The sequence below is a fragment of the Danio rerio genome, chromosome 23, assembly GCF_052040795.2.
Source record: "Danio rerio strain M-AB ecotype USA chromosome 23, GRCz13ab, whole genome shotgun sequence".
Classification (NCBI taxonomy): Eukaryota; Metazoa; Chordata; class Actinopteri; order Cypriniformes; family Danionidae; genus Danio; species Danio rerio.
Genome location: NC_141043.1, coordinates 26,395,220 through 26,421,666, shown reverse-complemented (window position 1 = coordinate 26,421,666; position 26,447 = coordinate 26,395,220). Strand labels below are relative to the sequence as shown.

The 26,447-nt window shown below is 36.3% G+C and overlaps 1 protein-coding gene and 1 long non-coding RNA gene across 6 annotated transcripts in view; both read left to right on the top strand.

The window, feature by feature from the left end:
* LOC137489184 (uncharacterized) overlaps positions 1 to 26,447 on the top strand; it is a 298,052-nt gene that overhangs the window by 77,031 nt on the left and 194,574 nt on the right. For 2 of the 4 annotated variants that reach the window (XR_015523546.1, XR_015523555.1), the window contains exon 4: positions 22,947 to 23,049. This is a non-coding gene — a long non-coding RNA (uncharacterized LOC137489184). Of the gene's footprint in view, positions 1 to 15,166; positions 15,562 to 22,946; positions 23,050 to 26,447 lie in introns of those variants that run through there. The other 2 variants (XR_015523547.1, XR_015523552.1) reach the window with 2 other exon arrangements.
* On the top strand, positions 4,761 to 6,516 carry hes4 (hes family bHLH transcription factor 4). 2 transcript variants are annotated; one of them, XM_087305016.1, is made up of 4 exons: positions 4,761 to 5,111; positions 5,237 to 5,332; positions 5,423 to 5,510; positions 5,624 to 6,512. In XM_087305016.1, the coding sequence occupies exons 1-4, from the start codon at positions 5,004 to 5,006 to the stop codon at positions 6,202 to 6,204; spliced, it is 873 nt and encodes a 290-aa protein (XP_087161142.1). In that variant the 5' UTR covers positions 4,761 to 5,003; the 3' UTR covers positions 6,205 to 6,512.

Below are 26,447 nucleotides of genomic sequence, written 5' to 3'. Positions count from 1 at the left end.
TTTGGAATGAGCGTAGGATGAGTAAACGATGATATAATTTTTATTTTTGAGTAAACTATCCCTTTAAACATCTCAGATGATGGAGATGATTTCTTAGATAGTTTTAAATAGTTAGTTATAGATAGTTATAAAGAGTTTTATCATATGTTGATTTTCACACTTACCACACAAATGTGACTTAATGTTCTATAACACTATAATGTTTTTATTATAGTATATGCATGACAGTATTCAGGGCTTTTTTATTCGATCCTTTACATCAGCATACTATAAAGTGTTTGAGCCTGTATTTCTAAAAGTTGCTGCAAAACTTGAGACCAGAATGGAGCCAAGAGGCAGTTTGATCAAAGAGCGTGTAAAGGGATTGGCCTGACAACAGCAGCTAATGCAGACATAATTGACTGTGTTTTCGGCATTCTGTGAACAGATTTGGATAGGGACCGAGACTCATTACCCAACAACAAATGAACTTTCCTTCAGTGCAAAGAAAGTACTGTGCACGCTCTGATCTTGGACAACAGTGTGCTGGTCTGTGTTAAGTCTAATTACAAAATACACAAAGCCTTGATCTTTTTCATCTCCCTTTCTTTCTTTCTGTTCCTTTTTTTTCTGTACAGAACAAATGTCTTGGAATCATATGCTAAACTTTTTGCCAGTGATCAGTATTTCAAGATCAGTACTTTTGTTTATTTATTTATTTATTGTATACTTTAATATGGTAGTATAACATAATAGATTCTTTATTAGATATTATGAGTCACAGTATGTATTGTTTTATTCTTTTATTTGTTTATCAGTAAATTATTTATTTTTTATATGTGGTAGCATTGGAATACTTTCATTCATTCATTTTCTTGTCAGCATAGTCCCTTTATTAATCCAGGGTCGCCACAGCGGAATGAACCGCCAACTTATCCAGCAAGTTTTTACGCAAGCAGATGCCCTTCCAGCCGCAACCCATCTTTGGGAAACATCCACACACACACACACACACACACACACACACACACACACACACACACAAACTCATACACTATGGACAATTTTAGCCTATCCAATTCACCTGTACCACATGTCTTTGTACTGTGGGGGAAACCCACGCGAATGCAGGGAGAACATGCAAACTCCACACAGAAACGCCAACTGAGCCAAGTTCGAACCAGTGACCCAGTGACCTTCTTGCTGTGAGGCGACAGCACTACCTACTGAGCCACTGCGTCGCCTGGTGTACTTTCAGTTATGTTATTTATTATTTTTTCCAATAAATTAAACTGTAAAAAGCAAGTTTACTTAAAGTGAGTAAACCCTTTGACTTGGAACTTTTAAATTAACTTAACGTATTGTTTTTTATTATTATACACTTAATGCATGTACTGTATATAATAGTTTTAAGGTAACGGGTTACTGTTTTTTAAGCGAAGTCAACTAAACGCTTTTTATAGTATGTGCATATATATATATATATATATATATATATACACACACACACACACACACACACACACACACACAGTTAAAAGCGTTAAGTTAACTTAATCAATTTGTGTTGAGGCAACATGAATGAATTGTGTTGAACCCTGCATGTTTTTTTACAGTGTATATTTCCCAGGTGATCTTAAACAGATCAATGTATTTTTCACATTATTTCCTATAATGTTTTTCTCTGGGTTAAGTCTACACTGTAAAACACAAGTCAACTTTATCAAATGAAATGAGTGTAGTTAACTCAAAATTTACTGAAAGTTAATTCTACTCATTTGAAGAGTTTTGAATTCAGTGTTGAAGGTAATGAGTTAATTTAATACTTCATTACTTCAACTAAAATGATTAAGTTCACAGAATATATATATATATATATATATATATATATATATATATATATATATATATATATATATATATATATATATATATATATATGTATATGTATATATATATATATATATATATATGTATATGTATATATATATATGTATATGTATATATATATATATATATATATATATATATATATATATATATATATATATATATATATATATATATATATATATTCTGTTTCCTCAAACAGTTTGAGTTGCCTTAATAGGTTTTACAGTACTCAGTTGGTTTGAGTTCTCTTCATTTATTGGGCTTTACTTTGCTCAAAATGTTTTATGTACTTAAATGGATTAAGTTCACAGGACTCATTAAGATTAGTTTTTTACCTTAAATGGTTTGAGTTACCTTAACTTATTGGGATTTATAGTGTAGTATCTTGCAAAATAACTAGTAAAATATTATGAACTGTCATCATGTCAAAGACGAAACTAATTAGTTATTAAAAATTAGCTATTAAAACTATTATGTATTATGTTTAAAAAAATTATTTTTATCTTGAAAAAATGGTCCCTCCATAAAGCAACACTTGCGAAATATTTAAAGCTTTACCTTCAATTGTATATTTTATGATTTTTTTATTTTTAAAAAATTTCACAATGCTTAGGCAAAGAGTCTATAAAATTAGGACAGTTACTTCACCATCTAAATAATTATCTGAACCTCCATGGTGAAGGTATTATTGAGGTATAAGACATGCAGAAACCAGGATTAAAGGCTGCATAATGCACCTCAATCCCAGAGCAAATAGGGCAAATGTGAAGGGGTGAGCGCACAGCTGGCCCCTAAGACCTCCGGATCCTGGGCAAACAGGCTTCCAGCATGCCTTCGCTAGTCTCGGCAACAAATGACAAGAGTCCCTGAACAATGCTCAACAAGCAGCTAAACACAAGACTTAATAAATTGTCATTGCTGTAGGATTTCTCTACTTTATTAGTTACATAATAAGTAGAAGATGGTCTTAAAAGGTTGGGTTAGCATTTGGGTATGTGTAGAGATTTTTTAAAACAGTACTAATTCATAATTAAAAAGTATCTGGTAGTCTGAATATTATTTGCATTTTTGTTGTTTTATTAATGAATCTGTGTTAGTAACTAACTCGAATGGCAAGTTTGCTGTCTATTATATAAAGCCTTTAAATAAAATCATATAAGAAAATGTTTTGAATTTCGTCTCTCTAAGTCTGTGTAACTGTAAGTATACTCTGTATTTCCTTTTCAAAACGAATAATATGAGACCACCAATGTCAATTTCTTTTGTAAATAATGCAGACCAAGTCATTTATATAAAAGGAATGATTGTTACTCAAATGCTCCGCCTAGTGGTCATATACGGGACCGGATTGAGTTGAAACTCCCTATTTAACCCCCTAATAAAACTTTCGATAGATGGCGCGCGACGCCTATAAAAGAGTCCCCTCTTTGGTCGCTAAAATCACAGTCAGGTTATATTGCGCTTTTTAAATAATTTACAACTCTGTTGAGTAGTATTTTTTGCTTTGAAGTGTTTACTTCATATGAGTTAATACATTTTAAATGCATGTACATTTTACCATTCTTAAAATGTTGGAAATAAAATGCTATAATGAAAATAGCCCATTACAGAACTCGAAAAAGGTTTTATAAAATTTGCAAAATGCATAGGCATAGTTGGAAATTGGTGTTTCATGCATTTCATTCATGGCTTTTATATTTATATAAACGTGCAAAAATGTTAAACTGTGTTATTATGTGTTTCATTTATTGCAATTTCTTAAGCCTCTTTAAACACGCCAACAAACTTGAACAGAAAAAAAAACAAGCCGAGTTTCAAAAAGAACAAACATGAGTTCATAATTCATCAAGAATAAAAGCAGCGGCGACTTTGCTCGCTGCAGCCCGCAGCCTGCGAGTTTAGCAGCGGCACGTGCTCAAGGGACGCAGCGGTGCAGTGAGCGGGCGCGCAGACTGGCTGGCACGCGGACAGATGTAGCAACGCCTCCCCCGCGCGCTCTCTGCCTTCTGCACTGCTGGAATGATTGACGCGTAAGATCTTCACCCAGCCAATAAGGCGAAGCTTTGCTAGATTTGCATAAAGCGGCGAGCTTCCCATTGGTTTCCTGCGTGCTGCTTCGAACCGCCTCGCGTGCCTGTACAGCTGTTTGCTTCTTTGAAGCGCAACTAGATCCTTCAAGTTTTTTCAGTCTTATTTTCTTTCTGTAGTGATTGGATCTGAACTTTTATTATTATGCATAATGTAAATAATAATAATAATAATAAAAGATTGGCTATGCTTGTCCATGTGTCCCTGAATATCATCAATAGAATAATATACATTGCAATATTAAGTATGCAAGAAGTCTAATAAGTGTCCAAACTTTCTTATAGCAAATGGCAGTTTGCAATATTTTTTTAAATATTTATTATGCAATTAAAATGTAGAGAGATTCAATATCCTAATAAAATAAGTAACATGTTCTCCGACGTTTTATAGATATATAGGCCTAATTTTGATAAACAGATCATTATTTATTAGTTTTCCTTTTTCCGAAATGATGTGTGCAGGAATGTTGGCTGCGCAGTATGTGAATGCAGAAATACGTGATTCAGCTCTGAAAAAAAACGTTGGTGGCAAACAGCAAGAGTATTCCCCCAATTCCCCTTATCACTTCACAGCCAGGCCGACTGCACTCGCCTCTTTGTTGTTTGTCCCTCCAGGGCTGATTGAGCAGCGCGTGACTGACAGCCCGCGGGGGTGTTGTCCAATCAGCAGTCTGCCCGCGCCCAATGGGTGAGTCCGCGCGCCTATTGGCTGAAGCGAGTGTGGGAAAGAATGCAGAGAGGGTTTCACACGAACTGGGAGCATGCGATCTATCTATAAATACCGCTGGCGTGTGGCAGTGGGAGATTCGACTTGCCCTCTGAAGCGCTGCGCCACACACACGCTCGTGTCCTCATATGACAGCCTCCCGACTATAAGTCATAAAGCTGATAAGAGGGACTCACACTCTCTCTCGTGATCGTCCCGAGATCTTGGCTACGTTCCGCATCTAATCCTAAGAGCCCGTTCCTGTTGTTTTTTTTTAAACCACACACGGAATATATTCACTTTTTGGCTTCTACCGGACTCAACTTTGGTGTTTGATCATGCCAGCCGATAATATGGAGAAGCAGACAGCATCACCTATTGCTGGTGCCCCTGCCAGTGGATCTCATACTCCTGACAAGCCAAAGAATGCCAGCGAGCATAGAAAGGTAAAAATCACTTATAATGCGATTGCATATTGTTTTAAAAGAATGACAGCTGCATCAGTTATTCTAAAAAAAGAGAGAATGTCTTTTAATTACGTAAATTAATTAATTTTCCATTTCATCTGCAGTCTTCAAAGCCAATCATGGAAAAGCGCCGCAGAGCGAGAATCAACGAGAGCCTTGGGCAGCTGAAGACTCTCATTCTTGATGCTCTTAAAAAAGATGTAAGTTTTATCTACAACTCTTGTCATGCTTCAGTCAGCCGACGTTAGTAATTCTGAAACAGTTTCTAACCGAATTCTGCTCATTCACAGAGCTCCAGACACTCTAAATTGGAGAAAGCTGATATTCTGGAGATGACAGTCAAGCACCTGCGCAATTTACAACGTGTTCAGATGAGCGGTAAGTTGCAAGTCAGATTCCTCAAGATGATAAACTTTTAACCTGCTTTTAAAAACGCAATTTAATTTCCTGAATACACAATCTAAATACGTTTTATCTTTGTTTTCCAGCAGCCTTGTCAGCTGACACAAACGTCCTCAGCAAGTACCGCGCAGGATTCAACGAGTGCATGAACGAGGTGACTCGATTTCTCTCTACCTGCGAGGGAGTGAATACAGAGGTCAGATCGCGACTTCTTAACCACCTGTCCGGTTGTATGGGACAGATGATGGCCATGAACTACCCTCAGCCTGCCCCCGCTCAACAGGCTCATTTGGCTCAGCCTCTTCACGTGCAGCTTCCTTCAACGTTACCCATCAACGGCGCCTCAATGGGTTCCAAACTCAGTCCTTCAGAAGCGGTCTCACCAAAAGTCTTTGGAGGATTCCAGCTGGTGCCAGCCACGGACGGACAGTTTGCTTTTCTTATCCCCAACCCAGCGTTTGCTTCTGCTACAACTCCAGTCATTCCCTTGTACGCAAACGCAAGCGTTCCAGTAACTGTCAACGCCAGTCCCGTCCAGGCCAGCTCGGCTCCCACGGTCGCATCTCCTGTCCAGGGAATGACCTCCTTCTCGGGCGTTCCACAAGCCGTCAGTCCCGTTGGTGTCAGTGCCGGAGCAGAAAGCAATGAGCCGGTGTGGAGACCCTGGTAGACTTGCGCATCTCATATGAACTTATAAAGTTTTCATGGTGAAGAATATACGTTCAGTTCCGTTCTAAGGGACTTTGTTGACCTTCTGTTGGGCAAGTGTTTGTTAGCTGATTCCAATATTTGGATGTTGTTAATGAATGTGCTGTTGTGAATACAACAGAATAACACTTAATGTTTATAAAGTACTTTTTTAAATCAAAGAGTTTAGTTTTGTACAAAGTTTGTAAAAGACTGTATCATGCCAAAGCTTCCTTGTTCTTTTCATGATGAGTGTTTATGTTTGATGCTGAATAAATCAAAATAACGAAATTTATCATTGTCAAACTTTCTTTAATCAGAGTGTGTTGTTGAATTAAGTCTAATATATTATGCTGAATGACAGATTCATTTTGCTATAACTTAAGTTGCGATTTTTACTTTGCAATTAGAGGTATTACATAAATAAGCAATCTAGCTTTAAAATGGATTCATAATATAAACTGACAATATAGGCCTAATTTATACACATAAAAGGAGAGAAATACGTTTTATTAGGATCTTTACCTAAAAGTCATGCGAGATGGGAAGGGAAGAATTCCATCACATCTTTTACATCTGTTCTACAACTTTTTAAATTATAATCATCCAAAGGGTCAGTTCAGTTTCATGACATCCCTGTATTGCACTGAGTTTAGTTCTGGCGGGAAGAGATCACCAAGTGTCACAGGTTGAAATGACAAAGGCCATGAGAGGGTTTTTTTTTCTTTTCTTTTGCAAAAAGGTAATTAAACATCTGAAAAGGGTCTCATCCTGTATGCAGCGGGATCTTTAAGAAGTCCTAAACCCCCATTCATTGGTCTGGGCAATACGCTTTGGGTTAATGTCACTAACAGATTGCCTCACTGAAAAGAGAATATGGAGGAATCCTCTCCTCCTTTTGTGTACCAGTCGCTTTAATTGTATAGATGCACCTGAATAGCGCGCGGGTGCTTTATTCGCGCCTCTTTTCTGAATAAAATGATGTTCTGGCCTTAATATCAAACATTTTGCTTAAATAAAATGTAATAAAATCTAAATTCTGTAGAAAAAAACATGTTTCTTCTACAGCCAGCTTGACACGCAGGCCTCTCCCCATGTTATCCCCGAATGTAAACTTATCTTTCCTTTGCGCGTGAGCTCCGGAGACGTGTCGCGCGGGCTGTCGGCATGAAGTTTACCGTGTGTCTGCCACTTGCAGTCAGCGGCCTGTTCGTTTTTGGATTAGGTTACACACCCTGGTGACCGACGGCCGCAGGGTTTCCCACTTAACAACTTAGTCCTGTTAAACCAAATGCTGACGGGCTTTTAAAAGTTATTTATTAACACGTCACTGCCAAGTGTCAGATTTTTTTTTCTATCAGGTGCTTTTGCAGGCATACTTTCAATCGTGTAAATTATAGCCTAGGTTTAATCACAACCATAAATGTTTGGAGTGTATTTTGTTTAAGAGTTTTAACGTTTAGCCAAATCTTCGCTAGAACCTTCATTGGAACTAAAACTCAATTAAGGTTCTGTAGCCTGTAAAGGTTTCACGAAGAACCTATCAATGTTTTTCCTTCAGCAAAAAGTTTCTTCATAGTGGAAATATCAAATTGGTATCCATACTGAATAAAATAACTTCACTCAAAAGTTCTTTGGGAAGCCAGATTCTTCTGACATCATTGTGTGAAATCCCCTTTTTTGGTTTCTGTAATGACACCTTTATTTTAATAGTTTTCGGCCAGCAAGTAACCGGGGCAGGAAATTCAACACTTTCCATTTCTCACTTTATTATTTACACATCCCAAATATATCACAAAATCTCTAGCCTATGTAGTGTTTAATTCTAGCTAAACAGAAAACCCAAGAAAGAATTGCTCACAGAAAAAGACCCCCCTGAAAGTCATTGAAAGATTCGTACACTGTTCAAAACCCTCGGGGCTAATCTAAATCGCATAGAAAAGCTTGTTTTCGCACATGTGCATTGCTGAAACACTAGTTGGCAGTGTGTGGGCTCCGTGGCTTCTCTCTCTGCCTGCGTGTCTGAGTTAATAGTTCAGAGATGCCGTTGTGGTGCTGAGGTCGTGAGAACCGAGCGAACTAGACTGCCTGCGGCCGGGCAGAGCGCCAGTCCGTAAATCCCCGCTGGCAGGCCGGGTCGTGCTTTGGCCGCACAGCCTCTCTGGAGGTGAAGAGGCGCACACGCGTGGCCGCCAAGATGCGAGTTTTGAGCCAGAGTATAATAATTACAGGAGCCACTGGCCAGATCCAACACAGAGAGACTTTTAAAGCAACATTAAGGACCTCTTATAGATTAAATAGTTGGATCACAAAAAAAGAAATGTTATTTACAAAATGTATAGACCTGATGATATAGTGCTTTAGTAGCTTTCAAACATGTTTTAATTAGTTTGTATTTGTTTTACTTATACTTATTATACATTTGGCTTTAGCACGCACACACTGGTTACACTTACATAGAGTTCAGAGTTGAAGATTAGCCTCTGAGTGTTTATATTAACAGCCATAACAAGCACACCTCTCTGTTCTCAAGACACAACGCAGTAATCTAAAAGACATAAAGTGAAGTTAATGCAACCCTTACGTGAGAGTTTTGAAAATCGGACTGTGTCTATGTAATGGTTAAATATCTGTTAAAATGATAGTTCATCCAAAATGCAAAATCACCTAGGAATATATTTTTACAAGTGAACAGAGGAAGATATTTTAAAGAATGAAACCTGTATTGACATATTTATTGTGAAACATTGTAAGCTTTTTCAACTTTCTTCAAAATAAAACCCAGAACAAGTGGAAGAGTATAAACATTTCATTTTGAATTATCAATTTAAAACATTTTATTTCACTAATAAAAAGTTGAAACATAAGCATTTTGTAATATCTAAATGTTTAATGTCACTCCAGGAAGCCAGCAGATCCCAAAATCCTGGACATTTTTTCTGAATGACCTGTTTTTGGGTTCAGGCCTCAGGTCATTTCCACAAATACATTCAGCTGATAATTCATTAGCTGCCTGTTCTTGTTTTTCTTTCTATTAATGGACTAGCTCTAATGCAGTTTCTGTTTGATCTGCTGATTTGGTAGATATTGTGCAAAATAGATTAGCATTATGATGTTAGGACTGGTCAACAAGAAGATGATTATCTTTATGGGCGCCAAATGCAGTGTGCTTTTTGACCACAAGGAGGAACATAACGTCTTATGTTACGCTATTTAGATAATAAATGATCTGAAAAAAGTTAAAGAACCGATTTGGAGTCATAGGAAATGCACACGTTTTCATATTCATCCTAATAAGTCCATATTTGGATGTGTATTTAATACGATTATTCCTCTTTTACCTTCACAAACAAATCAGCTTACACAACTAACCCTGACTAAATTTATTCTAGTTCAAAGTCACACTCATGAGGACAAGCGGGGGAATGCTCTGCATGCTTAGTTATGGGCGCTGTGGAAGAAAGGTGGGGGGCAAGGGGCACATTGGTCCAGAAAAGAATCAGATGAAGCTGACACTTCTTCTTTCTCTTTCAACACCTGTTGCCCAAGATGTCATAAAAGACACAGTCATCAGCACAATTCTGTTTCTCACTTACTGGCAGAACATCTCTACATGTGAATATCACATATAAGACTTTAAAAGAACTGTTCACATGTTTACCTTCATGTGGTTCCAACCCTTTAGGATTTTTTTTTTTTTTTTTTTTGGTTAAAGTTGATATTAAAGTCGTTCATAATATCTGCAGAGGGGAAAAAACTAATGCAGGTTTAGAAAAAAAACAACTCTCCTTAAGGACCTCTACTGTTACAATTACTCCTCTGTATCATTGTTGTTATTATTTTTACAAGGATTATCAGTTCTTCCTTTGATATTAATAGAGAAGCAGCTCATCTCTCCCTAGTAGCAGGAGTCGTGTGGTTGGGAGGGAGGAGACATATAGGGACGCACTGCCGACCCTTATCAGATATCACAGCTCAAGGAGCCGCAAGGTCCGCAGATCCTTGTCACTTGTCTGCGGGACATATTTCTGAGTCCAGGTTTTGCTTTTCAGCACAATCTATAGTTTCAAGCCATGGTGTCTTGGCAGTCTTTGAAGCCCTTGCAAATAGTATAGATTCCAAGGGAGAAAGTTAAGGACCACCCTCTGACAGTCAGGAGGTCTTTCCAAGTATTTATAATCCCATCTCCTTGGTGGCCTTGAAGAAGAGCGGCTTTAAATTTGGACACAGCCTTTATTTATGTTTTTGCGCATCTTGAGGTCCATTTATTTATGTGGATCTGACTGGTCAGCTGTCCAGCTATTTTAAGTGACGTTCCTATATTGCGGGCAGACTTTAAAGATGTGTTTTCTTTTTTGCAATGTTTTTATGTAATTTAACAATTTCATATGTAAACAAAATCATATGTATGGATCTGTATATGTATATTTTAAAAGCCTGTTTACCCAAATAAAGGGTTATACAGTCCTAATAATATTCGTTTGTTAAGTCGTGTGACGTATGAAATACTTTTTTTAGGTCCAAGCCGATACTCATTTGGATTGAGAAAGCGTTTGTTTATGAAACCTTTTAGTCATATCACACATTAAAGTGAATTTTCTCTCAGGACTTGCTGCATCACAGACACCAATATTTTAAAGGTTTAAGACACCCTTGAGTACTTTTTTTGACATTATAGCAGATTTGTGAGAGTTAAGCATTAGTTAAGACAACATTAGCAACATGTCAGCTTTAATTGTGGAGAAAACTGAATAATTTTAAGCTTTTGTCAGCTAATTTCCTATTCCAGGTTTGAAACTTGAACTCCACGCCCATCCACGCCCATCATAGCCTTTTTTTAAAAAAAATCTGATGTAGACTTGAACCAGAATAGGGGGGTTTCATGGCCCTTTAACAATGTACAAACAATTAATCACTTTCTGGCCATCGAATATTAGGAAAGTGTTTCATCGCTTTGTAAACATTTATTATTTCCATTTGTTGAGTCTCCCTATACAGTTTGGTAGAGTGCTTGAACCCGGAAGCCGCTTTGCGTGGGGTCACACTTAACAAGTGGATATAGACTACAAAAGTTTTATTTGTTTTTTGATATTTCACACTGGAAATGAGAAGAAATTTATAGGAAATATGTTTCTTTCTTGTACCTTCAGAAAGTAAGTGACGTATACAAACTGACAGCAACAGCAAAAGTGAAATTCAACATAGTGGATGATGGACGCTGTGCTCAAAGCTGTGTTTTTGTTCCGTGTTGCCTTTAGTTTCATTTTGACATAGACGTTGTGTGGTCGAAAGAGCAAAAGTCAGCTATAACAACTTGTAGTAAACCACATTTCACCAAAGCTGTAAAAAGAATGTAACACTGCAGTCAAATGTGATTAAATGGCAATAGCATTAGAGCTTTCTTTATGTATTGTCCTTCTACACCTTTTTATACCGTCAGTGTTTTGTATTACGTGCATTTAAGCAATTGGAGTACACTGACATTACTGGTAGTTCCTATCATGCTGGGTTAGACTGTACTCTGCAATACAGGACCTAATTTATTTTGCATAAAAAGACATTCCTGTAATTAAAATACTTTTCCATTTGTGCAACATGCTTACATATTTGGAATAAATTATTTGTCTTTCTGATTTAACTCTTTATAGGCCAATCAACTCATTGGGAAAAAAAACAGAATTTAGGTTTTTGTCAAGACTTTTGATATTTTATGACTTTAAATATACATACTTTTAATAAATATCAATTAACTTACTATATCTATCTTTTCACTTTAAAAAGGGTTAAGCTTGTATACAGTAACTGCATCTTTTGGAGACTTTTGTGATCATCATCCTAACTTTTTTAACATAATAGCTATTTTCTATTTTCAGATCTTTTAATTTTTATATCAGTGTGAGATAATTTTCCTTTTTTTTAATCAGTATGTTAGACTAACAGTAATAGATTTTATCTACAGTATGAGCGATACATTTTTTTCCACCAAAATGTACAAGATGTCACATTTTATAACTCATTTTGTTCTCAGTAAAAGTGACTAATCAGAAAAAGAAAAAAGAAAAATGTGTACTATTTTTGTTTGTTGTTACAGTGCATAATAGTGTTATAGATACTTTGACTTAATTTAAGAAATTTATAAGACACTCTATTCACAATAATATCTCAGTCTTTTATACAGACGCCAAGTGGTTAACTGAAAAGTCAAACTGAGGGCACGATCTGTGGGTTCTCTCGCAATGAGTGCACTGAAGCCTTGCATGTCTGTGGGATGCAGTTCTGAGGTAGTGAAATCAGTCCTCTCAGCATGGCATTTCCCCTGCTCGCTGAACTCACTAATACATTAGGGCAAACTCTCCGGTGCACTTAAGTTTCAGGAAGTCTAGTGCATCGTGTTTAGGCGTTTATGTGGTTCAGTTTGGTAAAATGTTTTTAAATTTGGCTTTTTGGACGCAAAAGCATGGCAACATTAAAGCTTTCTGCAAAGAACGCCATCTCACTCTCAGGTCATTTCTAGGTAAAAGTGGGTCAAAATAATAATAATAATAATTATTAATATTGTTGCTTGTTCAAACTACTTATTTAAAATAAGCTGAAACAACACAAATGAGATTCTTATGGGACAATTCAATTGTTTTATGTTCAATCCAGTTAAACTTGTGTTGAGACAACATGAATGAATTGTGTAGAAATCTGGATTTTTGTTTACAGTGTAGATGTTTGAGATGTTCTCATCACATTTTCACATCCTCTAATATTTGAGGAAAGTATGGAACTTATGTTGGTTTTCAAGAGAAAACAAGTATTTTACGTTTTGCCAGTTTAGTGGCTAATTCGTACAAATTCATACGAGTTCAGTCGTACGAAATTGTACGATTTTAAAAAGGAGGCGTGGCACCTAACCCCATCCCTAAACCCAACCGTCATTGGGGGATGAGCAAATTGTACTAAAATGTACAAATTAGATCGTACGAATTCGTATGAATTAGCCACTAAATGAAAAAGTAACGAATTTCCCTGCGATTGTGTTGCTTTTTACCAGGCTGGCAGCATATATGGAAGGGTCACTGAAAGGACACAGTGTGAGTGGGAAATTTGCCCCTTGCATGGGTGATGAATCAGCCACTGTCTAACCACAAGCCTAGACATGCCCTAGATAGACACCTGAAAGTAACTGCTCACAGCTCTGACTCATGTCAGTCCTTTCAAACCATCTGTGAGAACGTGTGCGTATGTGTGTACTCATGCCAAACACAGGATCTTCATTGCCCTTTAATACACAGCCTAAAAACAAAACAACAAGAACAATACGTTAACGCAAAGAGAATGATGCACTTCCGCTGGTTTTGATGATGTAAGCTGAAAATAAAAAAAAAGCTTTCATGAAATTGGTGCAGCAGTGGTCGGCTTTTTTCCCCCAGATAATTAGTTTAGTTTCTTTTTCAAATCATATAAAAGTTTTCTTCAAAAAAAAGCTTTCATGAAATTGGTGCACCATTAGTCTTCTTTTTTCAGATATTTAGTTTAGCTTAAAATTAAACATTTTTAAAAAATTCTTTCAACAGTATACTTAATAGGTGAAAATTTTGTTGTTTGCCTTTTTAAAAGTTATTGTGGCATTAATTTTTTTTATTCAACTAGATGTTTTACTTTTAAGGAAATCACAAAAAACAGTGTTATAATTCTAATAAATATTTTTGTATTTTATTAATAATTAATAATAATTTTAATATAAATATTTATTTGTTTGTGTGTTTAAATAAAATGTTTCTTGTAAAGCATTTGTGCTAAAAATATATATATTCTTTCGAATAAGATATGTATGTTACATTTTCAGGCAGCACGGTGGCTCAGTGGTCAGCACTGTCACCTCACAGCAAGAAGGTTGCTGGTTCGAGTCTCAGATGCGCTGGTTGGCAATTCTGGGTGTTTGGATGTTCGAGATGTTACTCCGATGTTCCAAAATCATGCACTATAAGTGAATTGGATGAACTAAATTGGCTGTTGTGTATGAGTGTGTGTGAATCTGTGTGTCTATGGGTGTTTCCCAGTACTTGGTTGCAACTGGAAGGGCATCCGCTGCATAATCATATACCGGAATAGTTGGCGGTTCATTTGGCGGGACGAAGTCAAAGAAGAATAAATGAATGAATGAATGTTACATGTTCATAATAATTAAATACATAAATTAAAAATAAAACCAATGTCAGCCCCCTTTATAAAACAACCTTTGTTTTCCAATATTTTGATAAAGTTAAGTCAGAATTATTAGCTCCCCTTTGAATTTCTTTTTCTTTTTAAATATTTCCCAAATGATGTTTAACAGAGAGAATAAATTTTCACAGTATGTCTGATAATATTTTTTATTTTCTTCTGGAGAAATTTCGACTAGAACAAAAGCAGTTTTAAATTTTTTAAAAAACATTTTAAGGTCAAAATTATTAGCCTCTTTAAGCTATATTTTGTTTTAATAGTCTACAGAACAAACCATCGTTATACAATAACTTGCCTATTTACCATAACCTACCTAGTTAACCCAATTAATCTGGTTAAACTTTTAAATGTCACTTTAAGCTGTATAAATGTGTCTTGAAAAATATGTAGTCAAATATTATTTACTGTCATCATGGCAAAGATAAAATAAATCAGTTATTAGAAATGAGTTTTTAAAACTATTATGTTTAAAAATGTGTTAAAAAAAATAAACAGAGGGCTAAGAATTCAGGGCGGCTAGTAATTCTGACTTCAACTGTATATTTACACTTTGAAATTTAAATAAAATATGTTCCAAATATGTTTTATCTATTTTAAAATGGCCTTTGTTCCCAATAGTAAGCACTTCACCTCCAAACACTCCATCTATTGATGTCCTCCATGTTCAGGTCACAAGGATTAGGTGTGAATATATGACAGATTGCTGGCAGGCCCTCTAATCTTTCCACTTATCCAGTCGTGTGGCTCATTTATTGTCCTCATACAGGATGTCCTGGTATCTGGCAGGGCACTATCAAGGCACAGTGTTGCTAAGGGTGCAAGTGACAAAGAAAAGCGAGACTACAAGACAAATCCCCTCACCAGATGTTACCAGCTTTTGAAAAGGTGCCTAGGAGCTTTCTCGTCCTGCGATTTCCCTCCCCTCGTCTTGTCAAAAGATCAGATTGTTTTTTCTTGCTCTCTTTATCATGCAGCCTCATGTGGATCTGCCTTTTTAAAAGCTCTTGACTCAGACTGTGACAGGTCGCTGTTCGGATGGGGCTGATCACAGTTATTAGTGCTTGTCTTCTTCTTCTTTTTTTTTCTTCTTTTTTTTGATCTCTGTCTTCTCTTTTCTTCTGACGGGAAGGTAAAGTTGACTCGTCGTGTTTGTCTTTCACTTCTTATGGTAAATGCAGAGCGGTGTGTCCTCCACTTGGAGATTTTATGGTGTTGATTCTCATGCATAAAACAGTCGAGTCGAGTGTCAGCAAGAGAAAAGCTTCACTCAAACAAAAGCTGCTAGTGAATGGCAGGGTGAAATGAGAGCACAGCTGGGCACACACACACATGCAAACAATACAGGGTGATACTCTGCACATCATGTTTCCTTGGTGAATTAATCCGTACTTGTGAGCTAGTGAAAGTTGATTTATCTCTAAAGTATTTTATTATTTTTTCTTATTTTATTAGAAATATATGAATAGCTTGTAGCAAAGCTTAAAAATGAGGCCTTATTATGACTTATTAGGTTTGTCAATGAAAGCCTTGATTTTTATGTGACTCTTAATTCTTTTGGTCATAAAATCAAAATGATGTGTCATTTACTTCTGCTCCGTAACATCTTTTCCAGTCAAAAACTAATAAAACAAAAGGATCTTTATTGGGTTTGAACGTCCTGTGAAGTACGTTTAACACCCATGGAGCCTTTCCAAAAGGTTTTTTATCATTGAAAATAGAAAATAAAATTATTTATTTATTGAGAGCTTCTTTGTGGAACAAAAATGGTTCTTCTATGGCACCACTGCAGAAGCCTCTGTGCATGAAAGAATTACTTATAATGTGTAATAAATCAGAAAGAGCCATTCTATGTTATATTGTCAATGTGTTTCATGTAAAGAAAGCAAATTTGTTCAAACTTTAGCTTGTATAGTCCATAGCAGCCTCGAACATGCTTACGAACTAAACTATCATAATTGTGTCATTTTGATCTGTCATTTTGGAGCTGGCAGTAGCTCTCTGCAACTCTCACATGGTCAGTGCTTGGATGGGTGACCGCATGGGAAAGCTAGGTTGATGCTGGAAGTGGTGTTAGTGAGACCAGCAGGGGGCTCCCAACCTGCGGTCTGTGCAGGTCCTAATGCCCCAGTATAATGATTGGGACTGCTCAGTGAGTGCCGTCACTTGGATGAGACGTTAAACCCAAGTTCTAACTCTCTGGTTCTTAAAATCCCAGGATGTGTTTTGAAAAAGGGTTTAACCCCGGCATCCTGGCCAAATTTGCTCATCATGGAACTTTGTCCATCATGGCCTCCAAACCATCACCATACCATAATTGGCTTTATCACTGTCTCCTCTTCATCAATTAGCTGGTGTGTGGTGTGTAGTCTGGGGTAATAAGGCTGCTGTCATGTTATCCAGGAAGATGCTGCACACTGGTAGTGAATGAGGAGATCCCCCAATGTATAAAGCGCTTTGAGTGTTCAGAAAGGTGCTATATAAATATAAGGAATTATTATTATTAATGAGCTTGTCTGCCGAAATAATGCAGGTGAATTTCATAGCTTGTGTGAACATTTTCTAGTCGTTGCAGTCTAGTAGTTGCTCTAATCAATGTTGGATTGCATCTGGATGTTCATTATCAATGTATTAACTTTTAAGTATATTAACTTTCAGTACACAACTTTGGATCAGACTCAATGGAAATATGTGCCCGGTGCTATATTTTTGAGAACCAACAAATATGTACCTTGTACTATGTGTTCTTGCAGTTTTTGTTTTCACAAATTCACTTGATGGTGGCGTGTATATTTTTGAAAACCTCAAATATGATACTGGCACACGTTTTCTCATACGTGCCATTTCTCGTTAACCCGCCCGGGGCCGTTGTGGACATTTCAGAAAAATAAAAGTCCTTCTCGTGTGCAACCGTGAGAGGAGTTGATTGGAGTGTCGTTGTGGATAATATATTACCTTGATATCAACTGATCCACCCACCCTCTACATAAACCCAACCGATAGTGTTTACAAAAACAAATTGTAATAGAAAAACCAACACTGGCCTCATGCTTCTACCACAATCTACACTACCCTACACTGCTGTTATGTTTTTTTTCACCTGGTTTGTGGAATTACCTTTTTTACTACCTTTTTTTGTTCTACCTCCCATTCAAAAAAGTAGATAGCACATTTTAATATGCTACCCATCAGATTTTGCCACCTGTATAAACTTTAATGTGAAGTAATAATATGAAGCTGTAATATCGCCCTAATCTTCCTAATCCCTAACCTCAACCTCAAACCCATTCAAATACAGTATCGGTAGCATAATCTGATGAGTAAGAGCAATCATTTATTGCAGGCAATTGACTAAATGGCAACAAGTGTCGCAAAAAAACACGGCTTTTTGAATGCTACATATTTCCCTTTTAAAAGTCAACCAAGTGCCTTGAAACACACAATGTTATCCGGTGTGTTGATCTAACTTGGGGTAGAACACATTGAGTAGCTCCTCCCATTTAATTCAATAAGGTTTAGATTATATTATACAGTTATTGAGCTGCATTTGATTAATTGGGTTTACAACAGCCACAGTTTTATAATATTTATGAGTCTCGCTATCAATTTCTCATCATAATCTCCTTCATATCCCTTTAAAATTTAGCATTTCTATGTATAGTTCAAATGATCTCATACATTTTGTGGTCTGCACCAATTCACACGTATGCATATCTATCATTGGACAACAGCAAACTGTTTTTGTGGTTTGTGTGACATTAATGCAAAACTAGACTTATTTACTCCAAAGAATGTTTACACTGTTTGAATCTTTATCTTATTACAGTACACTGTGTGACATTTACAATAATAATTTAGTAGACAAGAGGCTGATTTAAAAACAGGTTTAAGGTATATTTATAGTGTAGAGGGTGGAGATTCTTGAGAGCTTCTTTTCTCGGTTGGACAGAAAATCAGACGAGAAATCATCAAAATTGTTGATCCATATTGGTGTGAGAAATATGTTTTAATTGGATCTATCTTTAAAATGTGATTGGCTTTTGGAGAGTAGCTTATAGATAACCTTAAAGGCAGAGATGTCCAAACAAGAGCCCACAGGCCAAAGTTGACCCATGGTAACCTTTGATTTGCCCCACCATTCCATCTGAGAATAGAAGGAGAATTAAGAGATGGAGGATGGTTTGGGACTGTCATTTCTAATTTAATGTTATTTTAATGTTTTTTATTATTGCTAAGCTACAAAAAAACTAGCTGAAATATGAAATGTTTCAATAAAATGTTGGAAATAAATCAAATTATAAAAAAAATGTATTTACTGTCACCCGACGGATAGACATCAGTGAGCAAATGAAGGCAACGGCAGATTCTGCTTTACTAGTGTATTCAGCACTCATCTTCACTGTGATATACAGGTTTTTTATTGTGATAAGTTATCATTTTAAGTTATACGGCATTAGTTAATATGATTTAAAGCAATGTTTTTGACTTATTTTTAAACTTTCAGCCCACTGTTTGGTTTTTGGCCTTTTACACGAAAAAGTTTGGGCACCCCTGTGTAGGGGGAAACATATTGATAATAAATACCAAAACATTTTGTAATTCAGGTTTGATATAATGTAAAATAATTTTCATTCACTTTTTTATGCTAATTTCACATAAAGTCAAATGAAAACGCTGAATGAAAACAAAAATTAGTAAATAAAATCCCCAAATTAAGAAAAAAATTTAAATGGAAAATTTGGTTCTTTATTTATTTTGCATACTCAACCTATATTCAAATGCTTTCTTAGATATGCATCTGATTCATTTGACAGAATTTGCTTAGATGACTGAATACTAAATCATGCTATAGTACAAATAAGGAAACAGAACATTTGTCTGGGAAAACTGCACAACAGCAAACCTTGATGAATTATATCTGTAAATGTCCCCAGAAATATTTGTCTTATCTTGCTTTTACCACTCATAAAATATTTAAAACAATAAGATATTGTTTTCTCTTCACTGGTAGCACACAGTATTAACCCAGTGTAACTGCCATAGAAAGATGTGTTGTAATAGTTTTTTATATCACAAAGCAAATATTTATACTTTTAGCCCTTTGCTTTCATGACATGCAGATTTCTGTAATCATAAAGATATTATTGGACAAACCAATGACAAGATTAACTTAAGCAAACATTCCAGCATCCATTCATGAAGTTATCTTTTTGAAGAATCTAATGTTTCACGGATCTATCATCTTGTAACTCTCTTAGCAATTTAAAGATTATCCTGTTTATTAAACATTGAAATCCAGGTTTAATTCTTCTGAATTTCGTATGTCTGCATTAAATACATTGCAATTTTTAGCATTTTACCAAAACCATTGTCACTTGCTGTCAGTTTCTTTAACCATGGGCACAAACCACACATAGTGTTAGTCATAAGTGAGTAAAGAAGCAAATCAAAATGAAACACAAGTGAAAATGTGTGATTTCGATGTGCTTTGAGTTCAAAAAGGCTTGTGCGAAAGCTTGTTTGCGTTTGTGGTTTGAAGACAGTTTGTTTGCATGCATGGGAGTGGATGTGGGTATGAGAATGCAAGATACCGTGTGGGGTTTGTTTCCGCTGCGAACGTCAGTGTTTGCGTTATGCTCGTTGGTTCCTGCTTCACTGCATTGGTGAAGAGGATCCCTGGAGCAGAACCACCGTATTGATCGTTTCACCTATCCCGCAGTCTACTGCATTGTGTCCTCCCTTTTCTCCTCAACCAGTCAATACCTCTTTGTGTCCATCTCTGTCCATTGACAAATCACTCAGGTCAAATGCCTTTTTGTACTGCTGTCAGTCAATCTGAAGGTATGACTTCGTCTTTTTCTCATTTGACACTTGCATTGCTTTTACACACACTCATTGTTCACTTTTAGGGGTCTTTATCAGCGCAGAGTTGATTTTGAGTCACTCTAAACTACAGTATCTGATCCAATCTTGGGTTTAAATGTAAGATTACTTCCTCTAAGTGCTGTTTTGGAGGTGGACCAGTACATCTACTGTCTGTCTGGCCGCACTCCTGCTTGGGAGATCTATGGCTTCCGTCCATTGACATCAGCACTTGTTATATCTTTGACGAGTCCAGCTCGCCAGTATCTGTTTATCACATTGAACATCCTATTCTTTTGATGTGGCCACTTGCCATGGCCTCCGTGTTTCCATGGCCTGCTCCAAACAAGCTTAGACACAACAGTTCAGCAGAGGAAAACAACCCTCTGCAGCCTCTGGCTTCCTATATTGTCTGAGGTGATTCCGATTTAGGGAAAGTTTATTGTTCACATGCTGCTTTGTACCGCATGGTCTATCAGTCTGGAATGTCACACTTCCTGTGGAGTATTTTTAGACCGGACATTAAATTCAAGATGCTTATGCGTATGAATAAAGTGTAATTCAGAAGCAAACAACAAAACGTTTCAACAGCCCATTGTCTTCCATGACGTTTTATGACAAATCAATACATAAACTGTCAGACTGGCAGCATCGGGTCACTTCCTGAGGGACTGTTTGCTCCCAGTGGGGTGTATGGCGAGGGGACAGTGGGGGCATTTTAAGGTCTTTGACCTTTCTTATTTAGGCTGGTTGAGAGTCGAGTGGGACCGGGGCCATTGAGAAGCCATCAATGGAGGCGACCATCCAGTAGACAGGAGCACTGATAACTAAAGTGATGGAACAGGGTTAACAAGACATATTTAAAGAGCATTGTCATTTCTTGTGAATGAACGGGCTGGAAAAAAAAATCTTGGAAGACGCTTCATTCAGCCTCACCCCATGAATCCTAGAGAAACTTTGACTTTCTGTTCAGCAGAGGAAACATCTGGGGGCAGACAATAAAGAATGTGTGTAAAAAAATCAGAAGAGACCACAGACATTCTGCGTCACTTCAGTTTTCCGTTTTGCTGTTTGCTGATTTAAGATTTGTTACTCATACAGGACTGATGTCCCTGCAGGGAAAAAATAGAAACCATCACAGATTTCATAGTTCATATTTAAGTGTTATAAAGAAAACTGTAATGATATTAAAAACACAAGTTTCTAATTTGTCAAAAGCAATGGAAAGCATTAAAACATGCTGGTTTTAATGGTTCAGAATTGTTGGTTTAATATTTTTTTATTATATTTTTAGTGAAAACCATTAGAACTTATGTTCACACTCTATCTTGATGGTCCGCTTATTGAATTTAAGTTACACTGCATCTACATGTCAACTAATTCTCATTAGATTATAAGTAGATTGTTAGGTTGGGGTTAGGATTGGGATTTAGGATTGACATGTACTTACAAAGTTTCTTATAGTCAGTTAAATGTCTGTTGAAGGAACAGTATCGATTGATATTAAGCAGACAGTCTACTAATTCTCAAATGGACAATCAAAACTTTTTGCCATTCGGAGCTTTGATATTAATGTTACTTTTCTACGCAAACTTGCATTTAGTTAAGAGCATCACTAAAAAAGCAAGTCTGTTGGATGATCAGTAATCGTTCTGATTGGTTCAGTTCAGAGCAGATTCCATGAAAGCATTCAGACTCTGGTAAAAGAAAATGTGTAAAAAATAAATGAATAAATGGCTTGTTTGTTCAAAATTATGACATTTTCATAAACATTAAACTAGAAAGCTGTTGATAGGCGTCATTTGCATGCTCTTAAGCCTACAGTAAGTGCACCTTCTGTTAACTGCTTTCTATGCACTTTTACCTCTCTTTAGTTTTTCTACATTAATAAAGGATGTTCGAAATTCAGTAATTTTGCTGGTTAGCAGAAATTCAGGCATGTTATATCACTTTCTCTGAAATAAATCCCTTAAACAGCTTTAGAGGCTGTTTCAAAGCAGATTTGCAGTATGTGTTACGTTATGTAAACTGTATGTCACAGTTAGCAACTGGAGTGCCCACAAGCCACACTAGAGGGGACTCTAAACATCACCCATGTAGATCACTCAGACTCCATTTCCCATAAACATTTGCACTTACACAGCTTATGCACCTTTTCTTATTAACAGCGGGCCCTCAGGACCAAGATTGGTTCTAGACTATTTAAGCACCACACTTTCACATACTTATGGCTTATTTCATGTAATGGACAATTCTATGTGTGTTCTTGGTTTCTTTGTTTTCAGGGCTGTGTTTTTGGATATCTCTGCCTGTTTAACCAACCTGTTAATAAATTATTTCCATAAAAAATATTGACTCACGAGTCATTAGATATCAATTCACACTGCATTACTCACACTGATTCCCAAGCTGAGCACAGACTACACCATATATCACTGATTTTGGCCCAGTCCATTTCTGTATAGGTGGCTTATGTGATTCATACATCACAATAGGCATCAAGATAAAACAGTCAATTAATTGATCATTTTGTTTATTATTTTGTACCATTTGATAATGTTTCTAGGAGGACAACAATTGGTTTAACGGGATGCTTTACAATGTCAAATGTCAAAAAGACTACAGTGGATAATATTTTTCTGTCATCCACAACAGGTTCCATCATATTTGTGAGACGTTGTGAAATGCTCTTTCTTACCCTTCTTTGAAACGTGGTGAAGCGGAAAAATTCAAGCCAATATACAAGATGCAATCCAAGGTAGGAAGGCATATGGTTCATATCTGAATCCTGCTTTACTTCTTTTCTCCTGAGCTTCCTTCATCTTATCAATTTCAGAATGTAGTTTATAATTTTCTTCATATGTCTTGGGATTTTCCAATTGTTGTCGACCTGTGGTCTAATGGAAATTCTGTTTTGTCCTTTTTACTACAAGTTGATTATGTGTCTAATCAGGGTTTATGTCTTCTAAATGATGATTTTTATTTCTGTATGAGTACACTAAAGAAGAGAATGTTGCTTGCTAGATTTTACAGCTGCAAAGAAGGCAATCATAAAAAAATGTGTTTTCTCCACACATATGTGCAAAAACATTTTGGATTCATAGCCTCCTTAAAACAGTGACTTGTAAAGCTACAATAGCACAAATTTATAAGACTAGACCTAGTACCATTCTAGCATGGCAATGTTTTTCTTCCAGCATTTTGGACCATATAAAAGAATGACCATGTAAAGGTGTTTTTTTTTTCTCTTCTTTCAGATTGAAAATTATTGATATGTCTGTTGCTCCCCCTCCCCTGTTTGTTTGTTTAAATGTCTTTTTTTTATTCTAAAGACAATAAAATGTTGATCACAAAAAAGAATGAAGTTTATAGATGTATCTTTTACTGCGTTTTATAAGCAAAATCATCTGGATTCATGCTAAAAAATAAAGATGGCATCTAAAAACTTAGATTGAGACCATGCCTGTGCACTGTGGCAGTTCACATATTTCATATTTACACTATATTTAATGTTACATACACTCTCAGAAATAAAGGTACGCGAGCTGTCATTAGGGTGGTACCTTTTCAAAAGGTACACATTTGTACCGAAAAGGTCTATAGTAATACCTCAAGGCTACATAATAGTACCTAAAAAGTACATAAGTGTTCCTCTTAAAATTTTCAGGTACTAATATATACTTTTGAGGTACCAATATGGACCTTTTAAGTACAAATGTGTACCTTTTAAAAAAGTACCACCCAAGTGACTGCTTGTGTACATTTATTTCTGAGAGTGTAGTACATTCATTCATTCATTTACTTTTCGGCTTAGTACCTTTATTAATCATGGGTCGCCATGGCGGAATGATCCACCATCTTATCCAGCATCTGTTTTATGAAGCAGATGCCCTTCCAGCTGTAACCCATCACTTGCAAACACCCATACACTCTCACTCACACACATTCACTATGGACAGAATGGCTTACCCAATTAGCCTAAACTGCATGTCTATGGACTTTTTGGGAAACCAGAGCACCAGGAAGAAACCCACAGCAACACGGGGAGAACATGCAAACTCCACTCAGAAATGCCAACTGACCCAGTCGACGCTCAAAACAACAACCTTCTTGCTGTGAGGCGACATCGGTAAATACTGCACCAATGCGCCGCCCTCTTACAAAGTACTATTCACCAAATTAAAATGGACACTGTGTGTAACAGATACAATTAAGCATCGTGTAGTTTCTTGTTTGCTAACTATGTATGTGTGTGTGCAATATATTTTCATCTACTGGGTAGGGGTGTTCAAAATGACTAATAAGAAGTTTAAATTAACAAGTTTATTATTTTCCTATTTTTGCAAGTGTTTAGGCAAACCCTCAATTTTGATTTTTTACATGGAAAAATGACTTATTTTCAGCATCAGTAATACACTCTTGAGGGGTGTGGGACATGTCGAATACTAGAGAGCATTTGATCAGTCAGAAGATTTTATGGAAAATTGAAGTATAAGATGACATAAAAAAGTTGATTCGTTTTGCCTAAATGTTGGGCTGCCTGGTTGTGCTGCTTTAGAAATCTGTCAATTCTGTTAAATACTTGTGTAAAAAAGTTGTTAGTTTCACCTTCTCTGTGATTTAACACACTTTGTTAAAGATGCCAAGTGGCTAATGATGAGAAAACAATGCATAATCAGACACGCCACTTATCAATACATTTTTTAAATCTTAAAGGACGTAAAAAGGTTTGTGCATGTATGTGATGTATTGTGCATAAATGATATGGTGAATGAAACAAAATTCATTATTTTGTTTATGGAATGGGGCATTTTGATGGCTTATTTGACGTGCATACTTGACAGTAGCACAATCACCTCACAGCAAGAAAGTCTCTTGTTCGAGCCTCGGCTGGGTCAGTTGTCATTTCTGTGTGGAGTTCTCCCCGTGTTTGCATGGGTTTCCTCCGGAGCTCCGTTTTCCCCCACAAGTCCAAAGACATGCGGTACAGGTGAATTGAGTAAGCTAAATTGTCTATAGTGTGTGTGTGAATGAGTGTGTATGGATGTTTCTCAGTGATGGTTTGCAGCTGGAAGGGCATCCAATGCGTAAAACATATGCTGGAAAGTCGACGGTTCATTTCGCTGTGGTGACCCCAGATTAATAAAGGGACTAAGCCAAAAAAAAAAAATAATGAATACTTTGTTAATACTTTGTTTTTGTTAATCAAAATAATTTATTCCAACTGAAACAAAAAAGTAAACACAGGCAGTGACTGTCATGTAAATATTTTGTAGCCTAAACCTGTCATTAAATAAAAAAAATGTTTAAACAATAATTGATGAGACTAATAACAAGAACTTCTACAGTACAGTATGTAGGTTGGGTTAAAACGAGAATAATTACAGATGGGTCATTTTTATGATGCTGTACAACAATAGTTACTGTTTTATTTATTTATTTTTTTGTACTGATAGCTTTACAGTTGGTGTCAGTTGGAATAAAATCAGTCAATAAACCAATCAATCAAGTTTTATTTATTTTTTGCCTTCAGTGTATAAAGCTTATTGCCTCTTTAAATTTAAACTTTTAGACCCTGTTGAATGTCATAATCAGGATCATCAGAAAATTCATTCATTCATTTTTAATCATTTTAATCAGAATAAATACTATCAAACGAATAAAAGCCACAGGATGTTTGTACCGCCCACTTGGATCTCAAATCCCACCCATTTGGTGCTGAGCTGGCCATTTAGAATTGCCTCCAACCACCAATTATACATAACTCAAAAGCCATTTGAAAGCCATGAACTAGTCAGTCTGACTGCACTCTATACACTGTATGATTTACTTTATTTATTTATTTTTGTTTTTGTGAATCAGATACCCTGGTCCCATTGTATGGTGGTTTCTTCTTGCAGCTGAAAGTACACTTTCTCTTTACTGCATGACATGAAATACAAACAGCAAAGACATGCACTAAAGTTAATTCTTTAAACTGGCCTATAGGATTTTTCACTTCATGTTCAATATTTAGGCTATTTTAAGAGTTTAAGAAGATTTATAGCACAAAAAATATTAGCCTGCATGTCAGTTTTTTTCCCTTTTCTTTACATTCATTCATTTTTTATCTATTGTGTCATGTGGAGTTTAAGAAGAGGGCTCTTATCCCTATTC